The sequence below is a fragment of the Myxocyprinus asiaticus genome, chromosome 48, assembly GCF_019703515.2.
Source record: "Myxocyprinus asiaticus isolate MX2 ecotype Aquarium Trade chromosome 48, UBuf_Myxa_2, whole genome shotgun sequence".
NCBI lineage: Eukaryota > Metazoa > Chordata > Actinopteri > Cypriniformes > Catostomidae > Myxocyprinus > Myxocyprinus asiaticus.
The window spans coordinates 19,107,567-19,134,233 of NC_059391.1; the positions used below are offsets into that span (position 1 = coordinate 19,107,567).

General features: G+C 37.2%; 1 protein-coding gene across 1 annotated transcript in view; it reads right to left on the minus strand.

The window, feature by feature from the left end:
- The window catches only part of LOC127437484 (homeodomain-interacting protein kinase 3-like), a 70,776-nt gene extending 44,856 nt beyond the window's left edge, over window positions 1-25,920 (minus strand). The window contains exons 1-2 of the mRNA XM_051692425.1: window positions 25,560-25,920; window positions 19,651-20,869 (exon numbers count right to left, since the gene is read on the minus strand). Of these exons, the coding sequence (XP_051548385.1) occupies window positions 19,651-20,867 (1,217 nt within the window). The 5' untranslated portion in view covers window positions 20,868-20,869; window positions 25,560-25,920. The remainder of the gene's footprint in view (window positions 1-19,650; window positions 20,870-25,559) is intronic.
- Window positions 25,921-26,667: the final 747 nt, after the last annotated feature.

A 26,667-nucleotide genomic window follows, 5' to 3' on the forward strand; every position in this document is an offset into this window, starting at 1 on the left:
TTAGTGTGCCATAAATAGTTCTCATTTATCTATTAATGTCATACAAAGTCCAGCACATAAAAATGCTAAATCAATATTTAGTGTGACCACCTTTGCCTTCAAAACAGCGCCAATACTCCTAGGGACACCTGGACACAGTTTTTCTTGGTTGTTGGCAGATAGGATGTTCCAAGATTCTTGGAGAATTCACCACAGTTCTATTTAGACTGTTTTAACTGCTTCTGTCACTTCATGTAATCCCAGACTGTCTCAATGTTCAGTGGCAGACTCTGTGGGGGCTGTGTCTTCTGTTGCAGGGCTCCCTGTTCTTCTATTCTATTGTATTTGCAAAAGGAATGTTTGGGAGTCTAAAATGTTTATATCCTATGGACACACTAAAGCTCAAGACATAAATAACCATCTTAAGACAAATGTTTTTGTGAAACATCGTATGTGCCTAAGACTTTTGCACTGTAATGTATAATGCAGAAAACAATACTTGGAGTGATTTAGAATTGGTGTCACAACGTAGTTTGTCCAGCAGAGCACGCTCCGACTCAATTGTTTACAGAGCTGAGCAAATGGTGATTCTCCAGACAGTGCGGAGTTAAGCGGTGTCGTCACGGTAAGTTGCTAACTAGTTTGTGAAATACATACTGGAAAGTTAATAAACAATGTCCCCATCATATTCCCTTTTCAATATAACTAATATAACGTTTACCCAGTCCCTGACAACCATATCACTCGTGTTTATCACATCTGTTTGCTATGTTAGCCAGCTATAGTTTGTCAGTGCAGTCAGTAACGTAGCAGATTAAAAGCAAGCATCAGAGCATCTTTTTGCAGCTCAGCAGACAATGGTGCGGTGGTCTATTGTGTCTGTTGAATGTTGATTTCACGTTATGTTGTTACCTAGTTGATGAGATGCAATGCTGGAAAGTAAATAAACAATGTCCATCTTTTACTCTACGTTACAACAAGCTTATAGCTAACTAGCTAACCTCGTAGCTACTTTCATGCCTTGTTAGTTGAGTGGAAGCTAATGTGTAAACATGTATTCACCAAACTGTTTTGTTCAGGATTCGCAGTTTGGTACCCCTTCAACCGAACAATTCCAGTCGTTGCATTTACAAAATGTAATATTTAAAAGTCTGGTTTTCCACCGTTGAACCTTTCCCTTGAACTTGTATAGCAGAATATGGTGTAACACCACTGCCGCTGTTTATCTCTGGACTCGGCAGGTGTAAACGCTGAGAAGCTGTGCTTCTTGTTTTACAACCTGTCCCTAATTGACTGGCAGTATTAAAATAGTCAGCATTTGACTGATATTAAACAGTACTTCTGATGTTTATTTAGCTATTTATTTTATTTGAATTTATTCTTTATTTAAATGGTCAGCCACTGGCTGATTCTATTCATACAGTACTGATGTTTATTTAGCTATTGTATTTTTATTTATTCTTTATTTACTCTGTTCATTTCTAGAATTGGTTGACAATGTTTAATAATAATAATGTCAAATATTCTTTGATAAAAATATTTGTTTAAGAAAGCAGCCTTCTGAGTACCTTTGCATCGGTGCACAATCCACATAGAAAAGGTTTGTTTTCATTCCAGCTCAAAAATTTACTATATCGGCCACCATATCAGTAATTGGTGAATTTTCCCTCTCTAAAAATCAGTATCGGTCTCAAAAATCCCCTGTCGGTCGGGCTCTAATGTCTAGAATTCTACTGTGCTGACATTTTAAAATAAGGGCAAAATTAGCTTGAATTGTCAAACCCAAAATAGTCAATAGCTAAACATTTTTTGTCATTACTGAATAAGCTACTGTATGTTGTTTTGGTATTGACATAATAGTTTTGGTAGAGATTGTTGTTCTTTCAGATTTTATTTATAAAAATACACATTATTTAGACATATAATACATACACTCACCGAGCACTTTATTAGGAACACCTATACACCTACAATGTGATTATCTATCCATCGTGTGGCAGCAGTGTAACGCATAAAATCATGCAGATACAAGTCAGGAGCTTCAGTTAATGTTCACATCAACCATCAGAATGGGCATATTTTATATTTTTTCATAATGAGATAATTTTTTTAATTATCGCCATCGGGCATGTGAAGCGACTGCGACATGTAAACGACCAGACACAGTTCTACGTGCCATCGTGTTACTAGAATAATTGACCAGTGTGCAACAGTGTCATTAAACGGTCGGCATATCTGAGCCACGGCAGACGCCTTTGAGCTCATAATGTTAAAGTGCTCGCCTGTTTCATTCTCCCTCTCTCTCTCTCCTCAACAGTTCCATGTAACTTTTAACTGTCTTGTCTAATGATAAAAAGGCAAATATCAATAAAAATATCATATACCGTCTGCAAATATGTGCATTTCTCGTTTTAATATAAACCAACCTCACACAACTTTAGCAGATCCAGCATCCTGTGGAGCACTCAATTATTTACCTCTAAAGCACATACTCTAACAGTCTCTCCTTAACAGTTCCCTGTAACTTTTCTAATAATAAAAGGTAAATATCAATAAAACTTGTATGTGTTATATGTATAATACTTGTATTATACCATTTGCAAATATGCAGATATCTCGTTTAAACAGATGTCATTCATGAACCTCACGAAAATCCAGCGTTTTATTCCCGTCGAGCGCTCATCTAATATCTTCCTCTGAAGCGCATATAGTATCAGCCAGAATCAAAAACTTCAGGATCAAAAGTTCACAAATCATGACGGTCACTCTGTAACAATCTAAGCAGTCGATCCAGGCAGTTTAAACTGTCAGGACTGAGGCTCACACTGGATCCGCACGAGTGCGTGAGTGCAACTTCAAGGCTACGTCCGATAACAGGAAAATGCTGCCTCCGGAGGTTGTATACGGAGGTACGAGGAAAATAAGGTGCTTTTCAAACTGTTCAGAGACCAGTTTCCATAAGAGTTCCATTCATTCAAAACAGCTGTCAGTTAAGCCATTAACTGATCAGGCAGCAATAAACGTGCTTCACCTGTGACCAAAGGTCTTATTCACTATGCACTGTATGTACAATTGGTTTGATTTGTTTTTTTGTTTTTTTTGTTTTTTAGAAAATGCGATTGCTAACGTGGATATGCCATCCATGTTTGCTGGACTACTGTGTGTACTGTTATTTCCTTCTTCCTAATATATTAACTATTTCTTCATGTGCAAATAAATGACTAAAATTTGACGACTAAACAGAAATCTGAAGAAACTGCTATCTACCATTTAAATTCCAATATTATTTTTTAGTTTTGTGTGAAAGTGAGTAAATATCAATGAGTTTCTTTTTTTTGTTGTTGTTGCAATTTTATGTTTGTTATTTACTATATTAAACTGTGTGATATATTGGCATTGTATGAGCCTATCGGCCACCCCGCTCTCTGGATATCGGCATCGGACATTAAAAACCCCATATCGGTCGACTACTAGAATAAAATGTGATCTCATTGATTTAAACCGTGGCATGATTGTTGGTGCCAGACGGGATGGTTTGAGTATTTCTGTAACTGCTGATCTCCTGGGATTTTCACACACAACAGTCTCTATGTATTTTTTTAATTGTAGACTGATACAGGCAGATAGACACAAGAGATGCAAATATGCCCAAAAGTACAGCTGAGCACATGTGACAGGGATGACCTTATTAGATATCAACAATACCTACAAAAAGAAAAAGAATAAAAATTTAAGACGAAAGAGGGAAAATTTTAAAATGTAAAAGACTTGACTGACAGGGAGAAGAGAACAGCATAGGGCATGGAAGAAAGCACAGAAAGAGCTAGAGACTTTTTGCAGGGAAACAACTCCACCTTGAACGTCAAATGAAGGTGAATGTACACCAGACCGCAACATACCTGAAACCTGAAAATACTTGCTATAAGTGTAATTAAGTGACTTGATGTGTAAAACTAATAAGTAAAGGGTGTTCCATAAAAATAAGGTCACTACCAAAACATCAACGTCACAACTGAAACGCACCGGTTTTTTGTTTTACAAAAAATTTATGTTAGACCATGACCAAATGGGACATTTCACATTATTATTCTATGAATAGCAACATGATATCTTCAATATTTTACATTTAGCAAAGAAAAAGGTGATTGATTTTTACATTAGTTACATAAGTATAATAGGGAATAGAAAATAGTTCTGAAATTAAGTTAATATCAGCACAAAAAAAAAATATTTATAAAATGTATTTTATGTTGAATCAACAAAAATGAAGAATGCTAAGTTGTTTCCTATATATTACAGATTTTTTTTTTTTTTTTTTTTATGTTTCGGTATTGACAAAAATAGGGATGCTGACTAAAATAAGGAATAATTGTCAAAATTAAATAAAAGATTTCAGTGTGCCCATAGTGAATTTATAAATTTCAGATACAGTGCAATACAAATGTAAAATTAATTTGGGAAGAAATTATATATATATTAAAAAAAAAAAAAAAAAAAAAAAAAGTAAAACTCATCCAACCCTGAATTTGCACCACATCTGTAGAATGACCCATATAATGCTGGATATTAAGTATAATGCTATGGGGGGGGGGGAATATGATCCTAATGTCAAAAGTCATGTATGATTTGATTTAATCAGTAAAGCAATATTATTTAACTGGATAAGCATGCACTTCCATTAAATATGTATTTTTGAAGAAAAAAAAAAGAAAGAAAAACACTGGCTGCCAAAAGTTTGGAATAATGTACAGATTTTGCTGTTGCGGAAGGAAACTGGTAATTTAATTCACCAAAGTGGCATTAAACTGATCACAAAGTATAGTCAGGATATTACTGATGTAAAAAACAGCACCATCACTGTTTGAAAAAAGTCATTTTTGATCAAATCTAGACAGGCCCCATTTCCAGCAGCCATCACTCCAACACCTAATCCGTGAGTAATCATGCTAAATTGCTAATTTGGTACTAGAAAATCACTTGCCATTATATCAAACACAGCTGAAAGCTATTTGGTTCATTAAATATAGCTTAACATTGCCTTTGTGTTTGTTTTTGAGTTGCCACAGTATGCAATAGTCTGACATGTCTTAAGGTCAATATTAGGTCAAAAATGGCAAAAAAGAAACAGCTTTCTCTAGAAACTCGTCAGTCAATTGTTGTTTTGTGGAATGAAGGCTATACAATGCTTGAAATTGCCAAAAAACTGAAGATTTCATACAAAAGTGTACACTACAGTCTTCAAAGACAAAGGACAACTGGCTCTAACAAGCACAGAAAGAAATATGAAAGGCCAGATGCACAACTAAACAAGAGGATAAGTACATCAGAGTCTCTAGTTTGAGAAATAGATGCCACACATGTCCTCAGCTGACAGCTTCATTGAATTCTACACGCTCAACACCAGTTTCATGTAAAACGGTAAAGTGAAGACTCAGGGGTGCAGGCCTTATGGGAAGAATTGCAAAGAAAAAGCCACTTTTGAAACAGAAAACAAAAGAAAAGGTTAGAGTGGGCAAAGAAACACAGACATTGGACAACAGATAATTGGAAAAGAGTGTTATGGATCTTAACCCCATTGAGCTTTCATGGGATCAGCTAGACTGTAAGGTGTGTGAGAAGTGCCCGACAAGACAGCCACATCTATGGCAAGTGCTACAGAAAGCGTGGGGTGAAATGTCACCTGAGTATCTGGACAAACTGACAGCTAGAATGCCAAGGATCTGCAAAGCTGTCATTGCTGCACGTGGAGGATTTTTTTATGAGAACACTTTGAAGTAATTTAAGAAGTTCAGAAAAAATAAAAAATAAAAAAAAAATAAAAAAAAAGTCATTTTTCATGTTATTAATGTCCTGACTGTACATTGTAATCAGTTGAATGCCACTTTGGCGAATAAAAGTAACAATTTCTTTCCATAAGAGCAAAATCTGTACATTATTACAAACATTTGGCCGCCAGTGTATTTAGATGCAATCAGAGACAATATTATTTTAGAAAAATACTATTCTAATTTAAAACATGTTAAATGTATGTAATCAGTTACAGTGTATAAGCAGCATATGTATCTAACATAATTCTGTATTTTCAGTGAGCAGAATTATTAGCTAATATTTCCATTTGGTGTACCATTACCCTGTTCTTGGCTGATTTTTAGTCCCAGTACATCTCTCATGGATCTTTTAGCAATTTTAAGAACAGTACTTTTAGCTGAATTTTAAAGGAAAGGAACTGTTCCAAACCGAACCGCGAGTTTAGTATAGTATAGTGAACCGAACTGAATCGTGAGATGAGTGAATTGTTACACCCCCTAATGTTAACTCTAAAACTAAAGTTTTCTTATAGTGTTTATACACTATATTGCCAAAAGTATTCGCTCACCCATCCAAATAATTGAATTCAGGTGTTCCAATCACTTCCATGGCCACAGGTGTATAAAATGAAGCACCTAGGCATGCAGACTGCTTCTACAAACATTTGTGAAAGAATGGGCCGCTCTCAGGAGCTCAGTGAATTCCAGCGAGGTACTGTGATAGGATGCCACCTGTGCAACAAGTCCAGTCGTGAAATTTCCTCGCTACTAAATATTCCACAGTCAACTGTCAGTGGTATTATAACAAAGTGGAAGCGATTGGGAATGACAGCAACTCAGCCACGAAGTGGCAGGCCACGTAAAATGACAGAGCGGGGTCAGCGGATGCTGAGGCGCATAGTGCGCAGAGGTCGCCAACTATCTGCAGAGTCAATCGCTACAGACCTCCAAAGTTCATGTGGCCTTCAGATTAGCTCAAGAACAGTGCGTAGAGAGCTTCATGGAATGGGTTTCCATGGCTGAGCAGCTGCATCCAAGCCATACATCAAGTGCAATGCAAAGCGTCGGATGCAGTGGTGTAAAGCACGCCGCCACTGGACTCTAGAGCAGTGGAGACGCGTTCTCTGGAGTGACGAATCACGCTTCTCCATCTGGCAATCTGATGGACGAGTCTGGGTTTGGCGGTTGCCAGGAGAACAGTACTTGTCTAACTGCATTGTGCCAACTGTTGTTCTCAACCCGATAGAGCACCTTTGGGATGAATTAGAGCGAAGACTGTGAGCCAGGTCTTCTCGTCCAACATCAGTGTCTGACCTCACAAATGCGCTTCTGGAAGAATGGTCAAAAATTCCCATAAACACACTCCTAAACCTTGTGGAAAGCCTTCCCAGAAGAGTTGAAGCTGTTATAGCTGCAAAGGGTGGGCCGACGTCATATTAAACCCTATGGATTAAGAATGGGATGTCACTTAAGTTCATATGCGTCTAAAGGCAGATGAGCGAATACTTTTGGCAACATAGTGTATATCCTGGGTTCAATACACTTAAGTTCAATCGACAGCATTTGTGGCATAATGTTGAAAACCACAAAAATGTATTTCAACTTAAAAAAAAAAAAAGTTGATGTTGATGACAAATAAGATGTAAGTAATTGGGGTCAATCTGTAAACGTTAAAATACTCACTGTTACAAAAGCATAGTCACAAGAACTAAACAATATGCATGTTAACATGCCTTTAGTGTGATAAAATTACTTACTAACTTTTATTGTGTAGTTATTTCCAATTTTACAACTTGGTTGCCATGTAAATGTAAGGCCATAAGCCCTAAAACATCCGTTTAACAACAAATTAAACTTTACATCTCAAATAACACACGAGTTTAAACAGAATAAAGCATGTAAGTGCTTTTGTAAAATTATAGGATTGACATTTCTGAAAAATTGGCCCCATTCACTTCCACTGTAAGTAACCTCTATTTATTTATTTATGTTTTTGGTTATTAACATTACGCCACAAATGCTGTCGATTAAAGCTGAAGTATGCGACATTAGCGCCACCAAACAGAATTGCAAAGAAAAACTTTGTTTTCAAAACAGCTTTCTGAAATTGCCCCCCATCTGCCATTGGTCAAACAAAGAGACAGTCCCGCCCCCAACTCACACCATTGGCTGAGTAACATTGTTGGGGCAGGTCTAAGCGGGTCTCTCTAAATAAACAGAGAAACATTCTAAGTGCCACAGAAAGACAATGCTTACATTTTGAGAAAACCAGACCTTAAAACTAACAGAAAACTTACCTATGAATGGCTTACTAATATGCACATTAAGCTTGGATAGGAGAAAGTATTTTAACACAAATAAAAAGTTACATACATCAGCTTTAAGCTTAACTTGTGTTGAACCTGAAATATTCCTTTAAGGGTTTCTTATTAGGAACAGAAGGATATGGGTTATTTGATTACACATGGCAGACTTCAACCACAAGAGGATAGAAGTATCAAGGCGAAATATTTAAATGTCTGCTACTGCACTTTACAAAAACAAATCCAACACAGCATAGGTGTCAAAAAAATAACAGGATGAGTAACCTCAGGAGAAAAAAAAAAACAAAAAAAAAAACTCATGGCACCTAATGATGACCAACTACTGTAGTAAACTGACACTCAAGCAGGTACTTCACTTTACGAGGAACCCAACACACAATGACTTAAGAAACACAATGAATTATTAATGGGTCACAGCAGTTATTCTGAAAAAGGGCCACTACAGTACTAGACTTACAGCTAGGGACAACTTCTACTACAGCTTTTAAAGCATGACATCATTTTCTGCAATATCACAGAGTGACAAACTCAGACATCACTATCATCATGTGATATCTGAAAGTCGTAACATAAGCAAAGTTTCTATAATGTTTTTAGTATTTGTTAGACTTAAAATATTAAGTAGCATGGAAATTAAACATTATAAACTAAAGTTGCTTAAATCATTTAGTACATTTAGCCTACACGAGCAATTAAATTCGAGCTACAGTCTCTCCAAGTATACAGTACCTGACACACAATGTGTAATGCAATAATATACCTTTTTGTGATGCATTCGACATCTGGATTAAATACACATGTGCATCAACTCTATCTTCCAGATAATGCACACAATGCTGAGGCAAATTGAAAAATGGTTTCAGACTACAGTTAGAGCTTCTTAAAAATAAATACCGTCACACAGTTATAAAACTGTGGAGATGGGAGTTTTTAAATACTACAATGCTCCATTAGGCATCACATCGCCATAGGCCTATTGACCAAAAATGAGGAACAATCACCCTTAAAGGGATAGTTCACCCAAAAATTTGAATTCTCTCATCATTTACTCACCCTCATGCCACTCCAGATGTGTGCAGAACACAAACGTATATTTTTAGAATATCTCAGCTCTGTAGGTTCATATAATGCAAGTGAATATTGATATATTAAGAATAAGGCCTTTGAAGCTCTAGGCACAATCATGATTTTAAGCTCTATTACATTTCCTAGATCATGACGCAGAGCACTAGATGAATTTCAGGCCCTGGAATATAGGAAGTGTAATCAAGCTTGAAATCATGATTGCCAAGGAGACTGCTGTCAAGATGTACAGTGAAAAAGGAGTTACATATTGGTCTGTTCTCACCCAAAACCAACTGTATCCAGGGCCTGAAATTCATTTCTGAAAATGAGGGGGAATTTCCCCCTTACATGTGGTTATTGAATTAACAGCTTACAAAACTAATGCACTGACATAGAGGAGATGATAGCATTTCTCCAGATTTGGAATGAGGAGCTTAAAAAAAAAAAATGTGTAACTCCATGCCAATTGAATAAAACAATGCAAAAAATTAAAATTTCACAATGAACATTTGTAAGAGATATGATTTATACACTAAAAGTAGTTAATGTAAAATTATTATTGTATCATTAATACTGTTTTTATTTCACATTGAGGCTATATATCCAGACATAATTTTTTATAATATTATTATTAACGACATTGTGGCATTTGGTTACATTACATTTTGTGTTCTCTCAGACCTGATTAACTTAATAAAAAACCTCCATTCCTCCCACACTTTTGGCTTCTAGCTGTTGAGGAGGCTTTTCAGACAGACAGATGCATAAGTGAGATGAACCGAAGGTCAAGTAGGCTATAGCACAGGGAGTGACAGTGTTACTTACTAGGACAGTATATTTTGGACAAAAGGACCGAACGGTCACGTAATTTAGCGCGTGAGCACGACACTGAACTGCTGCAGAGCATGAGAAGAGAGTGCCCGTTTGTGCGCGTTTATGGCACGAGCATCCACCACTGACTCAAAACGGATGGCATGAAACAAATTATGTTCAGCAAAAATTCCAACGAACATCGCGATGTACAGTTGAAGTCAGAAGTTTACATACACTTAGGTTGAAGTCATTAAAACTAATTTTTTAACTATTACACAGATATCATATTAGCAAACTAGAGTTTTGGACGTTTAGGACATCTACTTTGTGCATGACACGAGTAATTTTTCCAACAATTGTTTACAGACAGATTGTTTCACTTTTAATTGACTATATCACAATTCCAGTGGGTCAGAAGTTTACATACACTGTGTTAACTGTGCCTTTAAGCAGCTTGGAAAATTCCAGAAAATTATGTCAAGCCTTTAGACAATTAGCTTCTGATAGACTAATTGGCTAATTGGACTCAATTGGTGGTGTACCTGTGAATTTATTTTTAGGTCTACCTTCAAACTCAGTGCCTCTTTGCTTGATATCATGGGAAAATCAAAAGAAATCAGCCAAGACCTCAGAAAAACAATTGTGGACCTCCACAAGTCTGGTTCATCCCTGAGAGCAATTTCCAAACGCCTGAAGGTACAACGTTCATCTGTACAAACAATAGTACGCAAGTATAAACAGCATGGGACCACACAGCCATCATACCACTCAGGAAGGAGATGCATTCAGTCTCCTAGAGATGAATGTAGTTTGGTGCGAAAAGTGCAAACCAATCCCAGAACAACAGCAAAAAACCTTGTGAAGATGCTGGAGGAAACAGGTAGACAAGTATCTATATCCACAGTAAAAACAAGTCCTATATCTACATAACCTGAAAGGCTGTTCAGCAAGGAAGCTGCCACTGCTACAAAACTGCCATAAAAAAGCCAGACTACAGTTTGCAAGTGCACATGGGGACAAAGATCTTACTTTTTGGAGAAACGTCCTCTGGTCTGATGAAACAAAAATGTAACTGTTTGGCCATAATGACCATTATGTTTGGAGGAAAAAGGGTGAGGCTTGCAAGCCAAAGAACACCATCCCAACCGTGAAGCATGGGGGTGGCAGCATCATGCTGTGGGGGTGCTGTGCTGCAGGAGGGACTGGTGCACTTCACAAAATAGACGGCATCATGACGATGGAAAATTATGTGCATATACTGAAGCAACATCTCAAGAAATCAGCCAGTAAGTTAAAGCTCTGTCGCAAATGGGTCTTCCAAATGGACAATGACCCCAAGCATACCTCCAAATTTGTGGAAAATGGCTTAAGGACAACAAAGTCAAGGTACTGAGTAACCATCACAAAGCCCTGACCTCAATCCGATATAAAATTTGTGGGCAGAACTGAAAAGGCATGTACGAGTAAGGAGACCTACAAACCTGACTCAGTTACACCAGTTCTGTCTGGAAGAATGGGCCAAAATTCCAGCAACTTATAGTGAAGCTTGTGGAAGGCTACCCAAAACGTTTGACCCAAGTTTAACAATTTAAAGGCAATGCTACCAAATACTAACAAAGTGTATGTAAACTTCTGACCCACTGGGAATGTGATGAAAGAAATAAAAGCTGAAATAAATTATTCTCTCTACTATTATTCTGACATTTCACATTCTTAAAATAAAGTAGTGATCCTAACTGACCTAAGACAGGGAATGTTTTCTACAATTAAATGTCAGGAATTGTGAAAAACTGAGTTTAAATGTATTTGGCTAAGGTGTATGTAAACTTCAGACATCAACTGTATTTGGAAGTAGGCCTATAGGCTATCAAATGTTATTAATAAAACAACAGGAACTCTTTGCGGGGGCATTTTTTTGCCCCCATATTTTGAATTTAGGGGGCATTTTTGCCCGGAGCTCCCTTTAATTTCCGACCCTAAATGAAGAGATTGAGATGAGAGATGTAAAAGGTGTTTAAGTGTCTCTCTTCACCATGAAGCTGGTACACAAAGCATTTTTGCTATTTCTGCCTCTCGTCAAATGTGCTGCATTATGACAAATGATGGAGCGCCAAGATATGAAAGGCATCAAAACTATAGATCGCTCCAACGTCACAGTTTGAATGTTAACAGCTTTGTTAATTATTAACATGAATGATCGCTCGCTAACGGAGACGCAGTATAACTCCATTTGCATGTCAAATTAACAGGTTTAGAAAAGTTTATACATACGTAACATCTTAAGTTTAGTAACTATCCGACAAAATGCTCCCTCATTTGCGAACGCACACTAAATTCAAGCGCTCAACGAGCTGCTAACAGTTGAACGTGAGAGAGAGGGAGAGATAGAGCGGATTTACTCACGCATCTTCTGGAATTACAGTTTGATACAAATAAAAGTCTATTGATTTGATTTGTTCATCTGTATCTATTGGTTTAATAATAATAATAATAATAATAATAATAATAATTTCACAGCTGCACTCTAAAGTGAATAAAAGTGTGCGGAAATTTCCCGCGCTATGAACGTAGAGATTTCGGGAATGATTAAAATTTTGCGCTATACCCGGAATCCCGCACCATAATTCAGGCCTGTGTATCGCTTCAGAAGACATAGATTAAACAAACCACTGGAGTTTGATAGATTAAGTTTATGCTGACTTGATCTGCTTTTTGGAGCAAAGGCCTCATCACCATTCACTTGTATTATATGAACCTACAGAGCTGAGATATTCTTCTTAAAACCTTGATTTGTGTTCTGCTGAATAAAGAAAGACTTACACATCTGGGATGGCATGTGGGTGAGTAAATAAAATAATTTTAATTTTTGGGAAAACTAACCCTTTAAGCGCAACAAATACACAGATGCCATTTTTAAATAGGTGTGAAATAAAACAAAAAAAAACCTCAGCCCTGTCACTTGACAATGACTGCAACAGAACTGTCGAATTACCTTCCTGAATGCATGTGAATGTGTGCAATTGCAGTCTACTCCAAGTACGAAAAATAAATACTTGTCATGACAAACTCACATACCACAGTGACTTTAAACACAAGGAGATCCACCCTAAATTAATCTGAGCCAGATCTGTGCTGCAGTGCAAACAAGCTATGGATTCTTACAACATTGATAATGGCACCAGAAAAGGGGACCGTTGGAAAACCGAAGTGCACACACTGCCTTTTCCCCCACTTTTGGATCCACACACACTCAATACTCTACAGATGTAGGTAGTGTTGTCACGGTACCAAAATTTCAGTAGTTGATACCGATACCAGTGAAATTTCAAGGTTCTTGATACCAGTTGAGATACCACAGCAAAAATATGCTAATATGATAATGTGCTATTGAACACATAAGTTGTTATTTTTAATAATTATTTTAATTATAGTTGAATAATTATTATTATTTTCCAGAACATGTTTTAAAGTTCAATTTAATTTAATCATCAAAATGGTGTCTAATCAATTAATTATATTTTTAAGTGAAAATAGATTTAACATGTCATTGCCAAACTTGTATTCAACAGCTGTCTTGCTTGTGCTATACTGATTAATTATTGTTATTATTACTATTAGAGTGAATATTACATTTTACTATACAGTTGTAATATATTTGTATTAGATTCTTTAATTTCAAACATCAAGCTTTTATTTTGAATCATGCTTTTATTATGACATGTGTTCTTTGCCGGAAGCTTCACTTTTCCGTATAAACGGTTCGTAGCCCAGTGTTATCATTGAAGACTTAAGTCACATCTGAAATCTCATCTGTTTACACTGTCCTTTGTGTCTGACAAATTAAATGTAGGACACAGTTTGAGTGTTTGTATTTAGACTACTGGCGTTTGTGTTTGTGGTAATTTTTTAATGTTATGTATTAAATTTTATTACTGTAAAGCACTTTGGTCAACTCTGTTGTTTTAAATGCTATATAAATAAAGTTGAGATTAAAGCACAAATGCTGTTATTTAATTATATAAACTTATAGTTTACATGTGCTGCGTTCACAGTGGATTAGTGCTCTGCTCTGTCATCTGATACAACTCAAATGATTCTCAATGTCTGTGAAGTTTCCAGAGTATGAGCGGTCGGATTTATACATTCATTTAAAGTACGTAGCTTATCCACACTAAGACTGTAGCCTTCAGCGGTTTAATAAATCACACTAGGTCATGCCACTTGGATTCATTTTCCATTTCAGTGTAAAAGGATTAACAGAGCACATGTTCAAAATAAGCCTGTGAACATTTTAAAGCTGTCGCGTGTCAGTCATACTGTGCGATGGTACCGGATAGAGTCGGTGCTCGGTACTACAGAAACACTGGTATCGTTACATCTTTTTTTACTTTAGTACCGACTTGGTACCGAAGTACCAGTACTTTTGATTGCACTAGATGTAGGTGTACTGACAATATGGGGCCTTTTATCAAGAATGGAGCAAAATCTGAAAAGCCAAGTTATTTTTGATAGAAACATTTTGTTAATGATTAATATGACTTAGATCCAACAATAAAACCCTTTCATTGTGGAGAGCGACAAGCATACTTAACCACTTAAGGCTTCTTTGCACAGTCAATTTAAAGGGACAGTTCACCCAAAAAATAAAAATTCTCTCATGATTTACTCACCCTCCTGGTAGTGCAGATGTGTATAACTTTCTTCTGCAGAACACAAATAAAGATTTTTAGATAAATATCTCAGCTCTGTAGGTCCATACAATGCAAGTGAATGGGTGGCAAAATACGCCAAAAAACCACATAAAGTGATGCATAAAAGTAATCCATATGACTCTAGTGGTTAAATCCATGTGTTCAGACACAATACGATAGGTGTGGGTGAGAAACAGATCAATACTGAAGTCATTTATCATAAATTCTCCTTCCTGCCCACAGTGCCCAGCAGGGGGCGATATGCACGAAGAATGTGAATTACCAAAAACAGAAGGAGAAAGTTAAAGTGAAGAAAAAAGTGCTTAAATATTGATCTGTTTCTCGCCCACACCCATCCTATAGCTTCAAAAGGTATGAATTTAAACACCAGAGTCGTCCAGAGTACTTTTATGTTGCCCTTATTTGGATTTTGAGGCTTCAAAATTTTGGCACCCATTCACTTGCATCGCATGGACCTAAAGAGCTGAGATATTCTTCAAAAAATCTTGTTGAACATTTATGTTCAACAGATGAAATTCATACACATGAGGGTGAGTAAATGATGAGAGAATTTTCATTTTTGGGTGAACTAACCCTATAAGCCTGCTCTTTGTCTGTTCAAAATTCTGTGTTAAGATGCAATGCCGCATGAATGCCCCTATAGTAACAAAGGTAGTATCAGTTCTGATGCTGCTTTGGTTCTGTGTAAATTAAATGCAGCATCAGAGCTGTCTTGAACTTGTTGTCATGATAGAGCATATATTTCACAATTTAGTTTCATATTTAAAAGTGTAACTTCAAATTTTCATTCATTTCATATTTCTATATTCATTCATTTTATTGTAACATTATTTATGCAATCGTAATTGCTGTGAAAATGCATTTATGAGCAGCATTAAATAGTCTGTGTAAATACATAGAAAATGCCTGATGAAGAATACTTTGTTAAAGTGAGCACGAGTACTCAAAAACATTTGTTTATGGAACAAAATGTTTAGTTTATAAAACAAAACTACAACTAAGATACTGGGAGTAACAAAATGTTAATTTATATTACAATCAAGTGCCACCTGCATGGTAAGTGTGCATACAGTTGCACTTGCAGGCATCAAACTGTGGTGATGCAAGGCAAAGTACAAAGTCCCAAAGAGTTCAAATGCCTTATTTAAACTAGCACCTAGTTCCTCTTTATCTTGTTCACAGATAGCTTCACCACAAACAGAGCATGATTACAAAGACACACTGTACTCCCCATTGCAATATCACAATGTTCTAAACCCATTCATATACCTAGTAGAGAAAGGGAGGGTGCAAGGAGTTTTTTTTTTCTTTCTTTTCACATCTGTGTTGAAGGCAGGCACAATAAAGATAATAATTATATTCTGGGGTGGGCGATATGACCAAAATCTTATATCAAGATATGAATAATTTTATATCATGATAACAATACATTTCAAGATCCAGTATTTTTCTTTTCTTTTTTCTGGAAAATCAAGAAAAATAGGTTTTAATATTAAATAATCATATTTTAATGTCTATTTTTGGATAATCCAGTCAGTGAATTAAAGCAGATGTAACTTTTTCTGTGTTAAAATACCTTTTCCTATCCCAGTTTAATATGCAGAGACAACTATAAGTAAGCCATTCATTGGTTAATTTTCTCAGAAACTGAAAGAATTGTCTTTCTGTGAAAGACCAATAATTTGGTTTAATTTCAATTAATCATGTCCCTGGACGTGATAACGAATATTCCTTATATCTGAGTGATTCAAGCTTGGAGTACCACCTGATTTCTCCAGGGGGCAGTAAGCAAAACTCGCTGTAAGCTACATGCAGCTTATACAGATGGCAGACAACACAAGATCAGAACACATTCTTGCATTCAAACAGAGCTTGATGGAGCTCAAATCTGAAAGCAGGGATCTTAAGACCTGTTTTTCTATTTTTCAAGCTTCATTTAACTTGAAATATATTTTTTTAAGACATGACATAACCAAGAAGCTCCAAAAGCGCCCATCTGCCCCAGGTGTACACTGACGCATCAAGCCCTTATAATAAATCGGACTGGACTGACGAATTCAAATGCAAAATGGATTGCAATAAACTGTAGGCCGAGGATAGGCTTGTGTTCAATAATATGGAAATAAACAATATATTGCTTTCTAAAGCCACTCTTTGTATTGTCTTTTTTAATGCTTTACTTATGTGCCAAAATAATGTAATGCATTTTAATTATCTGTATTATTATTTTTTAGAATACTGTATATAATTTATTTATAACTATTTATAATTATTTAACCATTTATATTGAAATATTATGAGGGGCTCTCCGAAAATATTTACATATGCGATTAACTGCAATTAATTCTATTAATTAATAGGCATACCATGTAATTAATTCGAATAAAAATTAACCGATTGACAGCCGTAAAAAAAAAATATATGAAACACTATAATGATTATAAAACAAAATAAAAAATGATTTGCTCTGCGGTCTCTGGAGTACAAATGTCGGGAAGCCTGCTGGATTCCAGAGATAACGCGGCGCGACACTCACGTCAAACAAAGATGCATGTGTCAGATAACAAGCAAATTTAGTGCTTATGAAGCGCTGAACGCATGATAAATGCCATGAAAATTGATATTTACATCTCCAGATGTACTTGATACAGCAAAATCTCTATTAATTGACACTTTATATCCTCGCCGCAATTTATATCGTCATATCGGCCAGCCGTATCTGTGGTAAAAATAAAATGTTAAGCTTGACAGGAAAGGAAATTTTTTTTTATTTTCTAGGGATATTTCCTGAGGTCTTGGCTGATTTCTTTTGATTTTCCCATGATGTCAAGCAAAGAGGCACCGAGTTTGAAGGTAGGCCTTAAAATACATCCACAGGTACACCTCCAATTGACTCCAATTAGCCCATGAGAAGCTAATTGGCTAATTGCCTAAAGGCTTGACATAATTTTCTGGAATTTTCTTAGCTGTTTAAAGCCACAGTTAACTTAGTGTATGTAAACTTCTGACCCACTGGAATTGTGATAGTCAATTAAAAGTGAAACAATCTGTCTGTAAACAATTGTTGGAAAAATTACTTGTGTCATGCACAAAGTAGATGTCCTAAACAACTTGCCAAAACTATAGTTCGCTAATATAAAATCTGTGTAGTTAAAAAATTAGTTTTAATGACTTCAACCTAAGTGTATGTATGCAGGTATTTATCACTTTGTGGGGACCAAATGTCCCTATAAGGATAGTAAAACCCGAAATTTTTGATGTTGTGGGGACATTTTGTCAGTCCCCATGAGGAAAACAGCTTATAAATCACACTAAAAAATTATTTTTGGGAAAATGTAAAAATGCAGAAAGTTTTCTGTGAGGGTTAGGTTTAGGGGTAGGGTTAGAGGATAGAATCTATAGTTTGTACAGTATAAAAACCATTATGTCTATGGAAAGTCCCCATAAAACATGAAAACCAGTGTGTGTAAACTTCTGACTTCAACTGTATATACCGGTCTCTGCAGGCGTTTGTTAAACGTTAAACGTTTGTTATATCATGTAATGTTGGGACTTTTACTTGTTCTGTATTTAAAAAAATGTGGAATGGAATGTGGCATAAGTCCACTTTTCATTCACAGAATTATTTTTGTGAATGAAAAATATTTAAAATATTATTTCTTATAGAATTATAAGTCAACTGAGGTATTGTTGTAATTTGTATTTAAACTAATAATAATAATAATATTTTAGAAATGTATTATACAATAGTAATATATATTCAGTTGTGCCTTCTTAACTTTAAAACAATCAGGCATTTATTTTGATGGCCGGAACACTCCAGGAAGTCCTTTGTGTTTGTGTGTGTGTGTGTGTGTGTGTGTGTGTGTGTAGCCTAGTTCATAGTATTTTCATACACTTCAAATTCTGGTGAAATGCTCCTCCAGTGCCATTCTCAATGCATGTTATAGGCGAACTAAACTATTGAGCATCTACATAGGAGATGTTGGTCGCGTGTAGCGCTCCCATACTGATAGCGGCTCTGAGAGCTGAAAACAGCAACGCGTGCTATGTGTGTGTCAACAGAGCAGTGCGCATCCACTAAAATGCGCTGCACATGCAGGCTATATATTTACTTAAACTCAGCCTTTTGCACTTCACAAAGCTATCGTTTGTCTTCAAGAGACTTTGAATAAATAGCACGAGTCAAATGGGCTACTTTAATTGTGCTTTTATGGTTCTTATGTCATTTTTGGAGCTTAATTTCTTCATTTCATTTGGCTCGTCGGACCAATATCCGATCCAGTTAAAAACATCAATATAAGAGCCAATACCGATCCAGCTATCTGATCGGTGCGTCCCTAGAATTTCTAGGTATCTGATTGGTGCGTCCCTAGAACTTTCCATGTTTTTCCATGAATCATGTCGTTATCAAGCTGCAATCTTCCAAAACAACTGCCAACCACAAAGGTATGGGAGTACAGCCATCACAGTTAGAACTGACCCCATTTGAGAGAGAATGCACATGAGAGGCAATGAAACCAGTCAACGGACAGAAATTGTGCACGTCATATGTTTTCTGCTACAGAAAAGACTTCTCAATGGAGTTACATACAGTTGGTGTATGGGTGTAGCTCTGTGCAGTTAGCGCAGATACACTCTGGAACAAAGAAAGCATGCTTGCCGCTAAACTTTCTAAAAGGAAAAAAAGGGTCAAAGACAGCATTACATAATTGTCCAGGTAGGCAATATGGCCGAAGTAAACCCTCCTCTGTTCCACTTCCTCAAATGAAACACCACAAGTTATACCTTCATACTTGCCATATAACAAACAAGTATTTAATTGTTTTTAAAACATTTACATTGCCAATATCTATATCATACCCGACAGTCTATTTATTATTAAACACAGACATGGCAACCAGTAGTCAGCCTTTACATAAACAAAACACACAGAAAAAGACTCCTTACCTGTAGTAGCGCGACTGCAGATACGTTGAACACACAGCTTTGGAGACGTGGCTAGCAGAGCCAAAGTCAATCACTTTTACACGGAACGGTTGTCTCACGGGATCTACCAGCATAATGTTCTCTGGTTTAAGATCGGCGTGGATCAGGCCCAAGCTCTTGAGCTTCTTCAGCGCCGTGGCCACCTGTTGCAGCACGGGTCTAATCACTTTCAACGGCAATGGACTGAACTTGTTCTGCTTGAGGAAGTCATATAGGTTCTGCTCGAGCATTTCGAACACCAGACAGGTGTGGTTCCTGTGCTGGAAGCACTCAAAAGCCCGCACCAGGTTATGCTCCTCTGCGTTCTCCCCGCTCAGTCGGGCCAGGATGCTCACCTCGATCTGGCCCTGCCGCGCATATGACGGATGGTTCTTCAGTATTTTCACTGCCATGATCTCGTTGGTGCCCCTTTTCCAACACTTTACCACTTGACCAAATGTACCACGTCCCAAGAATTCCAGCACTTCATAGGTGTGTTTCATGGAGCATAACACTTCATGTTGCACCAACTGATATTCGCCATCAACTGCACCACTCACAGCTCCCGTTCCTGTTCCATTCTGCTCGGGTGGAGCCACACCCACTGCGGCTGTGCTGCCAACATTTGTTTGCAACATAGCAGGTAGAGTCAAATGCTCCTCTACTATCTGCATGATGCTCTTGCCCTTCTCAAGCTCCTCACTTTCACATTTAAACCCACATTTTTGGGTTTTGACGACCAAATTCAAACCACCGTTTCTTTCGTCTCTCTCCTCGTCGTCCCCTGCTCCTCCTCGAGCACTACTACTCCTACAACTACTATGGCAGTTTTGGCCACTGTCTCCACTTTCTTCTGCAACAGTTGTGGCCGCTCTGGAGAAATACTGAAGGTCACCCTCTAATGCCACACGTGTGTATAGCGAGGAAGCCCTTCCAACGAGCTCCTGAGGAGCTGGGAAGGATTCAGTCTGTATTGAAAAGGCCTGTGTACCACAGGGTTTCTCGCTAGTCAACACTTCAATTTGCGATATGGGTATAATATCTGTGGGGTGTGCGATGCCTAGATTCACACCGACCACGTAAGTGCGAGGGATCTTTTGGTAAACACAGCTGCTGGGATCGATTTTCTTCGCTCTGCAAAAGGCACTTGTCTGAGGTTGATAAACATGTGGTGGACAGACCGTAACCTGTGAGGCCATACCTAGAAGGATGAGAAATTGAGAAAGAGAAAAAAAAAAAAAAAAAAACAACTGTTAGCCATTTAACAGATCAGAATCAGCTTTACTGCCAAGTATGCTTACACATACAAGGAATTGTCTTGGTGACAGGAGCTTCCAGTGTACAACAATACAAAAATACAAAAACAGCAGAAAGACATAGATAATAATAAAAAATAAAACTAATTATACACATACGTACAGACACACACATACTGTACATACACACATACACATGGGTAGTGCAAATCTAATACAATCTGTTATGTACAGTGCAAATGTTTTTTTGTTTTTTTTTCTCAGAGGAATGAAATGGCAGAAGAGGTTGGATGTGTTGGATAAATATAAGAAAGACTAAACTGTGTATTGCACATAGTTATTGCTCAATGGGACAATTTAACTGTTCATGAGATGGATAGCCTGAGGGAAAAAAAAACTGTTCCTGTGCCTGACGGTTCTGCTGCTCAGAGCTCTGAAGCGTCGGCCAGAAGGCAACAGTTCAAAAAGGTAGTGGACAGGGTGAGTGGGATCCAGAGTGATTTTTCCAGCCTTTTTCCTCATTCTGGAAGTGTATAGTTCTTGAAGGGGGGGCAGGGGGCAACCAATAATCCTCTCAGCAGTCCGAACTGTCCTATGTAGTCTTCTGTTGTCTGATTTCGTAGCTGAACCAAACCAGACAGTTACTGAAGTGCAGAGGACAGACTCAATGACTGCTGAGTAAAACTGTATCAGCAGCGCCTGTGGCAGGTTGAATTTCCTCAGCTGGCGAAGGAAGTACAACCTCTGATGGGCCTTTTTCACAAAGAGGCTGTTTATATTTTCATGAAGTCAAAACAAAAACTTCTGAATTCATTATTATTTTAGAGGTTCAAATATGCAATCCTCTTTTCAATTAGAAAGGCCCCACTTAGACCTGGTATTAAGATGCGTTTTGGGTGATCCATTTGAAACAGAGATGATGCTAAAGCAGGTGTAAACCGGGTCTAAAATGTTTTGAGATTTGTCCAGTTCAACCACATTAAGCCGTGGTCACACATACCTTTGCATGGTGAAATCCCAAGGTTGAAAAACAGTCATCTCAATGGGAATCCGCGCAACCCTGAATTTCACACAATGGACTTCTAGTGGCGATACATTTCCTTGCGCTTATTTCGCCTCAAGTTCAAGTTTGGTTAACTCTGACAAGCCAAATCGCCGCACTGACCAATAGGATGTTGCATGGTTTGGTGGTGACTGCTGTGTGGGTGGTGTTTTGTACATAGCTATTAGGGGTGGGTAAAAATATTGTTTGTCCGATGCATCGTGATCTTCATTTGAACGATCTCGATATCGATCCTTAAATCCCAAGATAGATCTTTCACTCAATGCTTAACCCTCTACTACAATGAGAGGAAATCACTTGCATTTGCAACCATATTTCAAGCTATGCGACTAAAGTGAATATATTTAGCAACTGGCTGGTAAATCTTTACATTTCACTCACCAGTAATTGTGTAGTTTAGTCGTGAAGTGTTTAGCAGCGAGATCGTTTCACAGCGTGTTGAGAGTAAAAGTTGTTCCGTGTAATGTGTCTCCAAGACGAGATCCACGCAACCCATTTGCCATTGAATACTGTCTCTTTTAATACCCTTTCTGTTCTTTAAACTCTGTTGTTGATCAAAAACAACTACCAAAAAAAAAATAAAAAATTTACTTCTAATCATGCATCGCACAGATGAGGTAAAGCCATTCGAGTCCTCTCTACTTAGCATGCGCTCATTTAAAAGCGCTGTTTACAGAAATTCAGTGGCAGTACCAGTTTTAGCACGTGTTCAACATATCAATGTAAATACCTGTAAATAGTACAAATTATGCAACTTAACAATAATATGCAATAAAAATAATATATTTATTGATTTAATACATTTACTTGTTCATTTTTATAAAGCCAACATGTGACCAAAATGATGAACAAGTAATAAAATATAATTAGTACAATTTATATTTTCCTAATGTACCTAGTTAAAAGCTCCCCTGTATAATTAACAGAATTAGCTAAGAGATCATTTATTTTATATGCAAGCAAAAAAGACATTATAACTAAAATAAACCCATATGAATTGCTATTGAATTGAATCAAAATCTGAATCTAATCGAGAGCTTGTGAATCGAGATCGAATTGAATCGGGAAATCTGTATCAATACCCTGCCCTAACAGCTAAACTGAATATTCACAATGGACAACTGTGACAATGTTTAACTTAAGTTTCACTGAGTATAAAGTGCAGCATTAAAAAAGGCTGCTTGACAATTATATTTTTGCTGGTTTTACACACGCTCAACATCCGCCCACACTATGTTCGCCGGTAGAATTTTGCAGTGACCGCGCCTTTAGAAGGTGGCCGAAAACGCATGTGACCGCACTGGGCCCATAGTGTAAACGCTCATCTGTTTAAATGTGTTCAAACAGGAGCAAAGCAATGCCTCACCGATCAATCAACCACTGTGCAGGAATGAGAGTTTTAAACTTAGCCACTTACATATGGTTTTGAAAGGAAATAACCATCCGATCAGAAAATTCAAACAGCACGTATACATAAACATGCATAAAATTATACAGAACACAGATGAGAAAAATTAACTAGCCTATGTATAACAACAACAATAACATAATATAAAATAACAGAACTCTGCTTAAAATATAATATTTGTGCTTAGATTAAATGAATATATAACTGTGACAAACAGTGTATCTCTTTTTCTTTTTTTACTTTACATTTTATTTTAATGCAGTAACACACTGGCGTATTGATTGGTGTATTTTGCAATGAAATTAACCCCTCCCCCCAAAGAAATTCAAACACAAGTGGTCAAAAGAGACACATATTACAACCACGTGTAAAAGGTGATGTGTCTCGCCTGTCCACTTGTGATCGGACAGCCCAAAACACATCTTAACACCAGGTGTAAACAGGACCTGCAACTCTTGAGGGAAAGTGTATAAACTACATAAGGCATCATGAATAAAAGCCAGGGATATGTTTGCAGATACAGACAGACAGTTGACCACTGGGGATTAGCTGTGTTAATTTCATGGGAGGCAGGCTACTTATGCTGGCACAACATATGGCACAAGTTCAGACATGAGGACAGGTGTGGCTGTAACACACCCACACACTATCTCATAAACCAGCTATATTTCAGCTAACAAATTATAATGCAACAGAAGCATGTTACTTTTTTATATGAAGAAATTCATCCTTGGGAAATGCATATGATGGATTTAGTTTTCAGTGCCATGATATAAAGGGCATCTGTATTCATTCCACTGACAAAATCAGAAGAAGAAAAAAAAAAAACTTTTAGATATAAAAGGACTATGCAAACAAAGCCGAAGGCCATGTCTGAAACTACAGATTCCCTCAAGCTTTAAAAGGACAGTCCCATCTGGAGGTCTGTTTTTACAAGGCCTGTCCTAAAGTAGTGTAATCCTCCAGTAGCAAGAGGCACCAGCCACAGTGTTGGGTTACTGGTCTCGCTCCTGTGTTTTCAAACACTTCTGCCTTCTGTAATAAGTAGGTGGAAATTGACCTTTCCCTATGTCAAGACATAATAGGGGTTAGGCAAGAGATGGCACAGGTAAAACACCTGTTGATACCACAACTGATTGGGCTATAAAAGTTTAATGGCAGGAAATAATAGGGAACTGAAGTCTCTTCAAACTTACAGGCACAATGTCCCTGTGATAGAAAGTAAAAAGTAATAAAGATGAATGCTTGGGCTATTATATAGCCTAAAGAATTACTTTTTTAAATACATACTCTGTGTGTGTGTGTGTGTGTGTGTGTATATATATATATATGTATATATGGATGTGTGCGAGTGTGTGTGTAGGCCTGTGCCTTTCAGGAGAACTGAGCAACATGCATCTCGCTTGTTTTATCGATAAGATCAAAGGGTGTTAGTTTACACGCAAGTAATTAATAATTTAATAATTTTCTTTATTCATCACACATTATACATTTGCACATATACAGTGAAATTCTTCTTTTTCACATATCCCAGCTAGGCTGGGGTCAGAGTGCAGGGTCAGCCATGATACGGCGCCCCTGGAGCAGATAGGGTCAAGGGCCTTGCTCAAGGGCCCAACAGTGGCATCTTGGCAGTGCTGGGGCTTGAACCCCTGACCTTCTGATCAGTAACCCAGAGCCTTAACCGCTAAGCTACCACTGCCCCCAGTGCATACGGAACAACCCTTTTAAATCATACAAAGCAGATTCAACAGCACCAGCTTAAATAAATAAAATGTTTTCAACGTAAATGTATCAAATATACTTCTGTAAATCAGTTAAGCACCACTTCAAGAGGGTTTAGGCAGCAATGATTTAGGTAAACATTACGAGTTTTCCTGGTGAGTTGCTAACCTTCACGAACATTTAAACATTAACAGCTTTAATTTTTTTCATTTGTGAACCCCTTCACGGAACTTATTAAAACCAGTGAAAACAGCTCCCAACACACAAAACCAAACGCTGCGAAACATTGCATTCAATATAAATTTTTGGTGTGGCGTGGCAACTTTTTTTCGCAACAACTGTGAGCTCGCGATCACTCGTCCAAAGTCGAGTCTCGTTTAATATGTTTACTTTTAACTATAAGGCACGTACTTTACAAATGATTAAAAAATCCCCTTACCTTCACAGACAGCAGCTGTGGTGGGACTGCAGGTCTTTAATGAACATGTTCGGGTTTAATTCGCACCCACTGCATGCTCTACTAGCGCTGCCATCTTGTCCTCTCGCTGGACGAGGGAGAAAAAAAACACAAGCTCCCTTCATTTTCAAGTGCGCATAACTCGCCTACTAAGCCGTCCACGGGAACAGAACCGGGTCCAGCGTAGAGTTAAGGATATGCACTTCGATCAGGGGAGGTTTTTTTCTTCATTTCGAGGAGGTTTTAAGTCTCCTTGGTTTGTTTCCTCCAGACGACGGATAAACTCTGTCAGCTTTAACTCGCCCGAGCTCGCTCAGCTGAGCGATCGAGAATGCTCTCGCGCTTCTTCTTTCTGTGAGTTTCAGTGGGATGTGTCAGATGTGAGGTGGACGTTACTGCCACCAGCAGGGCTGGAGAGTCATAGCGCTGAAGGATGATAACGGAAGAAGCAAAGAGTCTCTGAACTAGGGCAGTTTTGCTGTTTAGTGGCCCCGTCTGGTGGGGACATGCATTTTTAGTGGAGCCCCTGAAAGAAGCTGATTTGAAGAAAAAAATAATGATTATTCACTTGTTATATAAAATAAAAATAATAATTATAAAAAAAATATATATATATATATATATATATATATATATATATATATATATATATATATATATATATATATATATATATATATATATATATATATATATATATATATATATATATATATATATATATATATATATATACATATACTACTGGTCAAAAGTTTTGAAACACTTGACTGAAATGTTTCATGATCTTAAAAATCTTTTGATCTGAAGGCGTATGATTAAATGTTTGAAATTAGTTTTGTAGACAAAAATATAATTGTGCCACCATATTCATTTATTTCATTATAAAACTACAATTTAATAAAAAAAAAATAAAATAAAAGTTTTTGTAATTGATGACCTGGACCAAATAATAAAGAAAAGCAGCCAATAAGTGCCCAACATAGACGGGAACTCCTTCAATACTGTTTAAAATGCATCCCAGGGTGATATCCATTTATTTTGGATTTTGTTTAGTCACAACATAATTCCCATAGTTCCATTTATGATA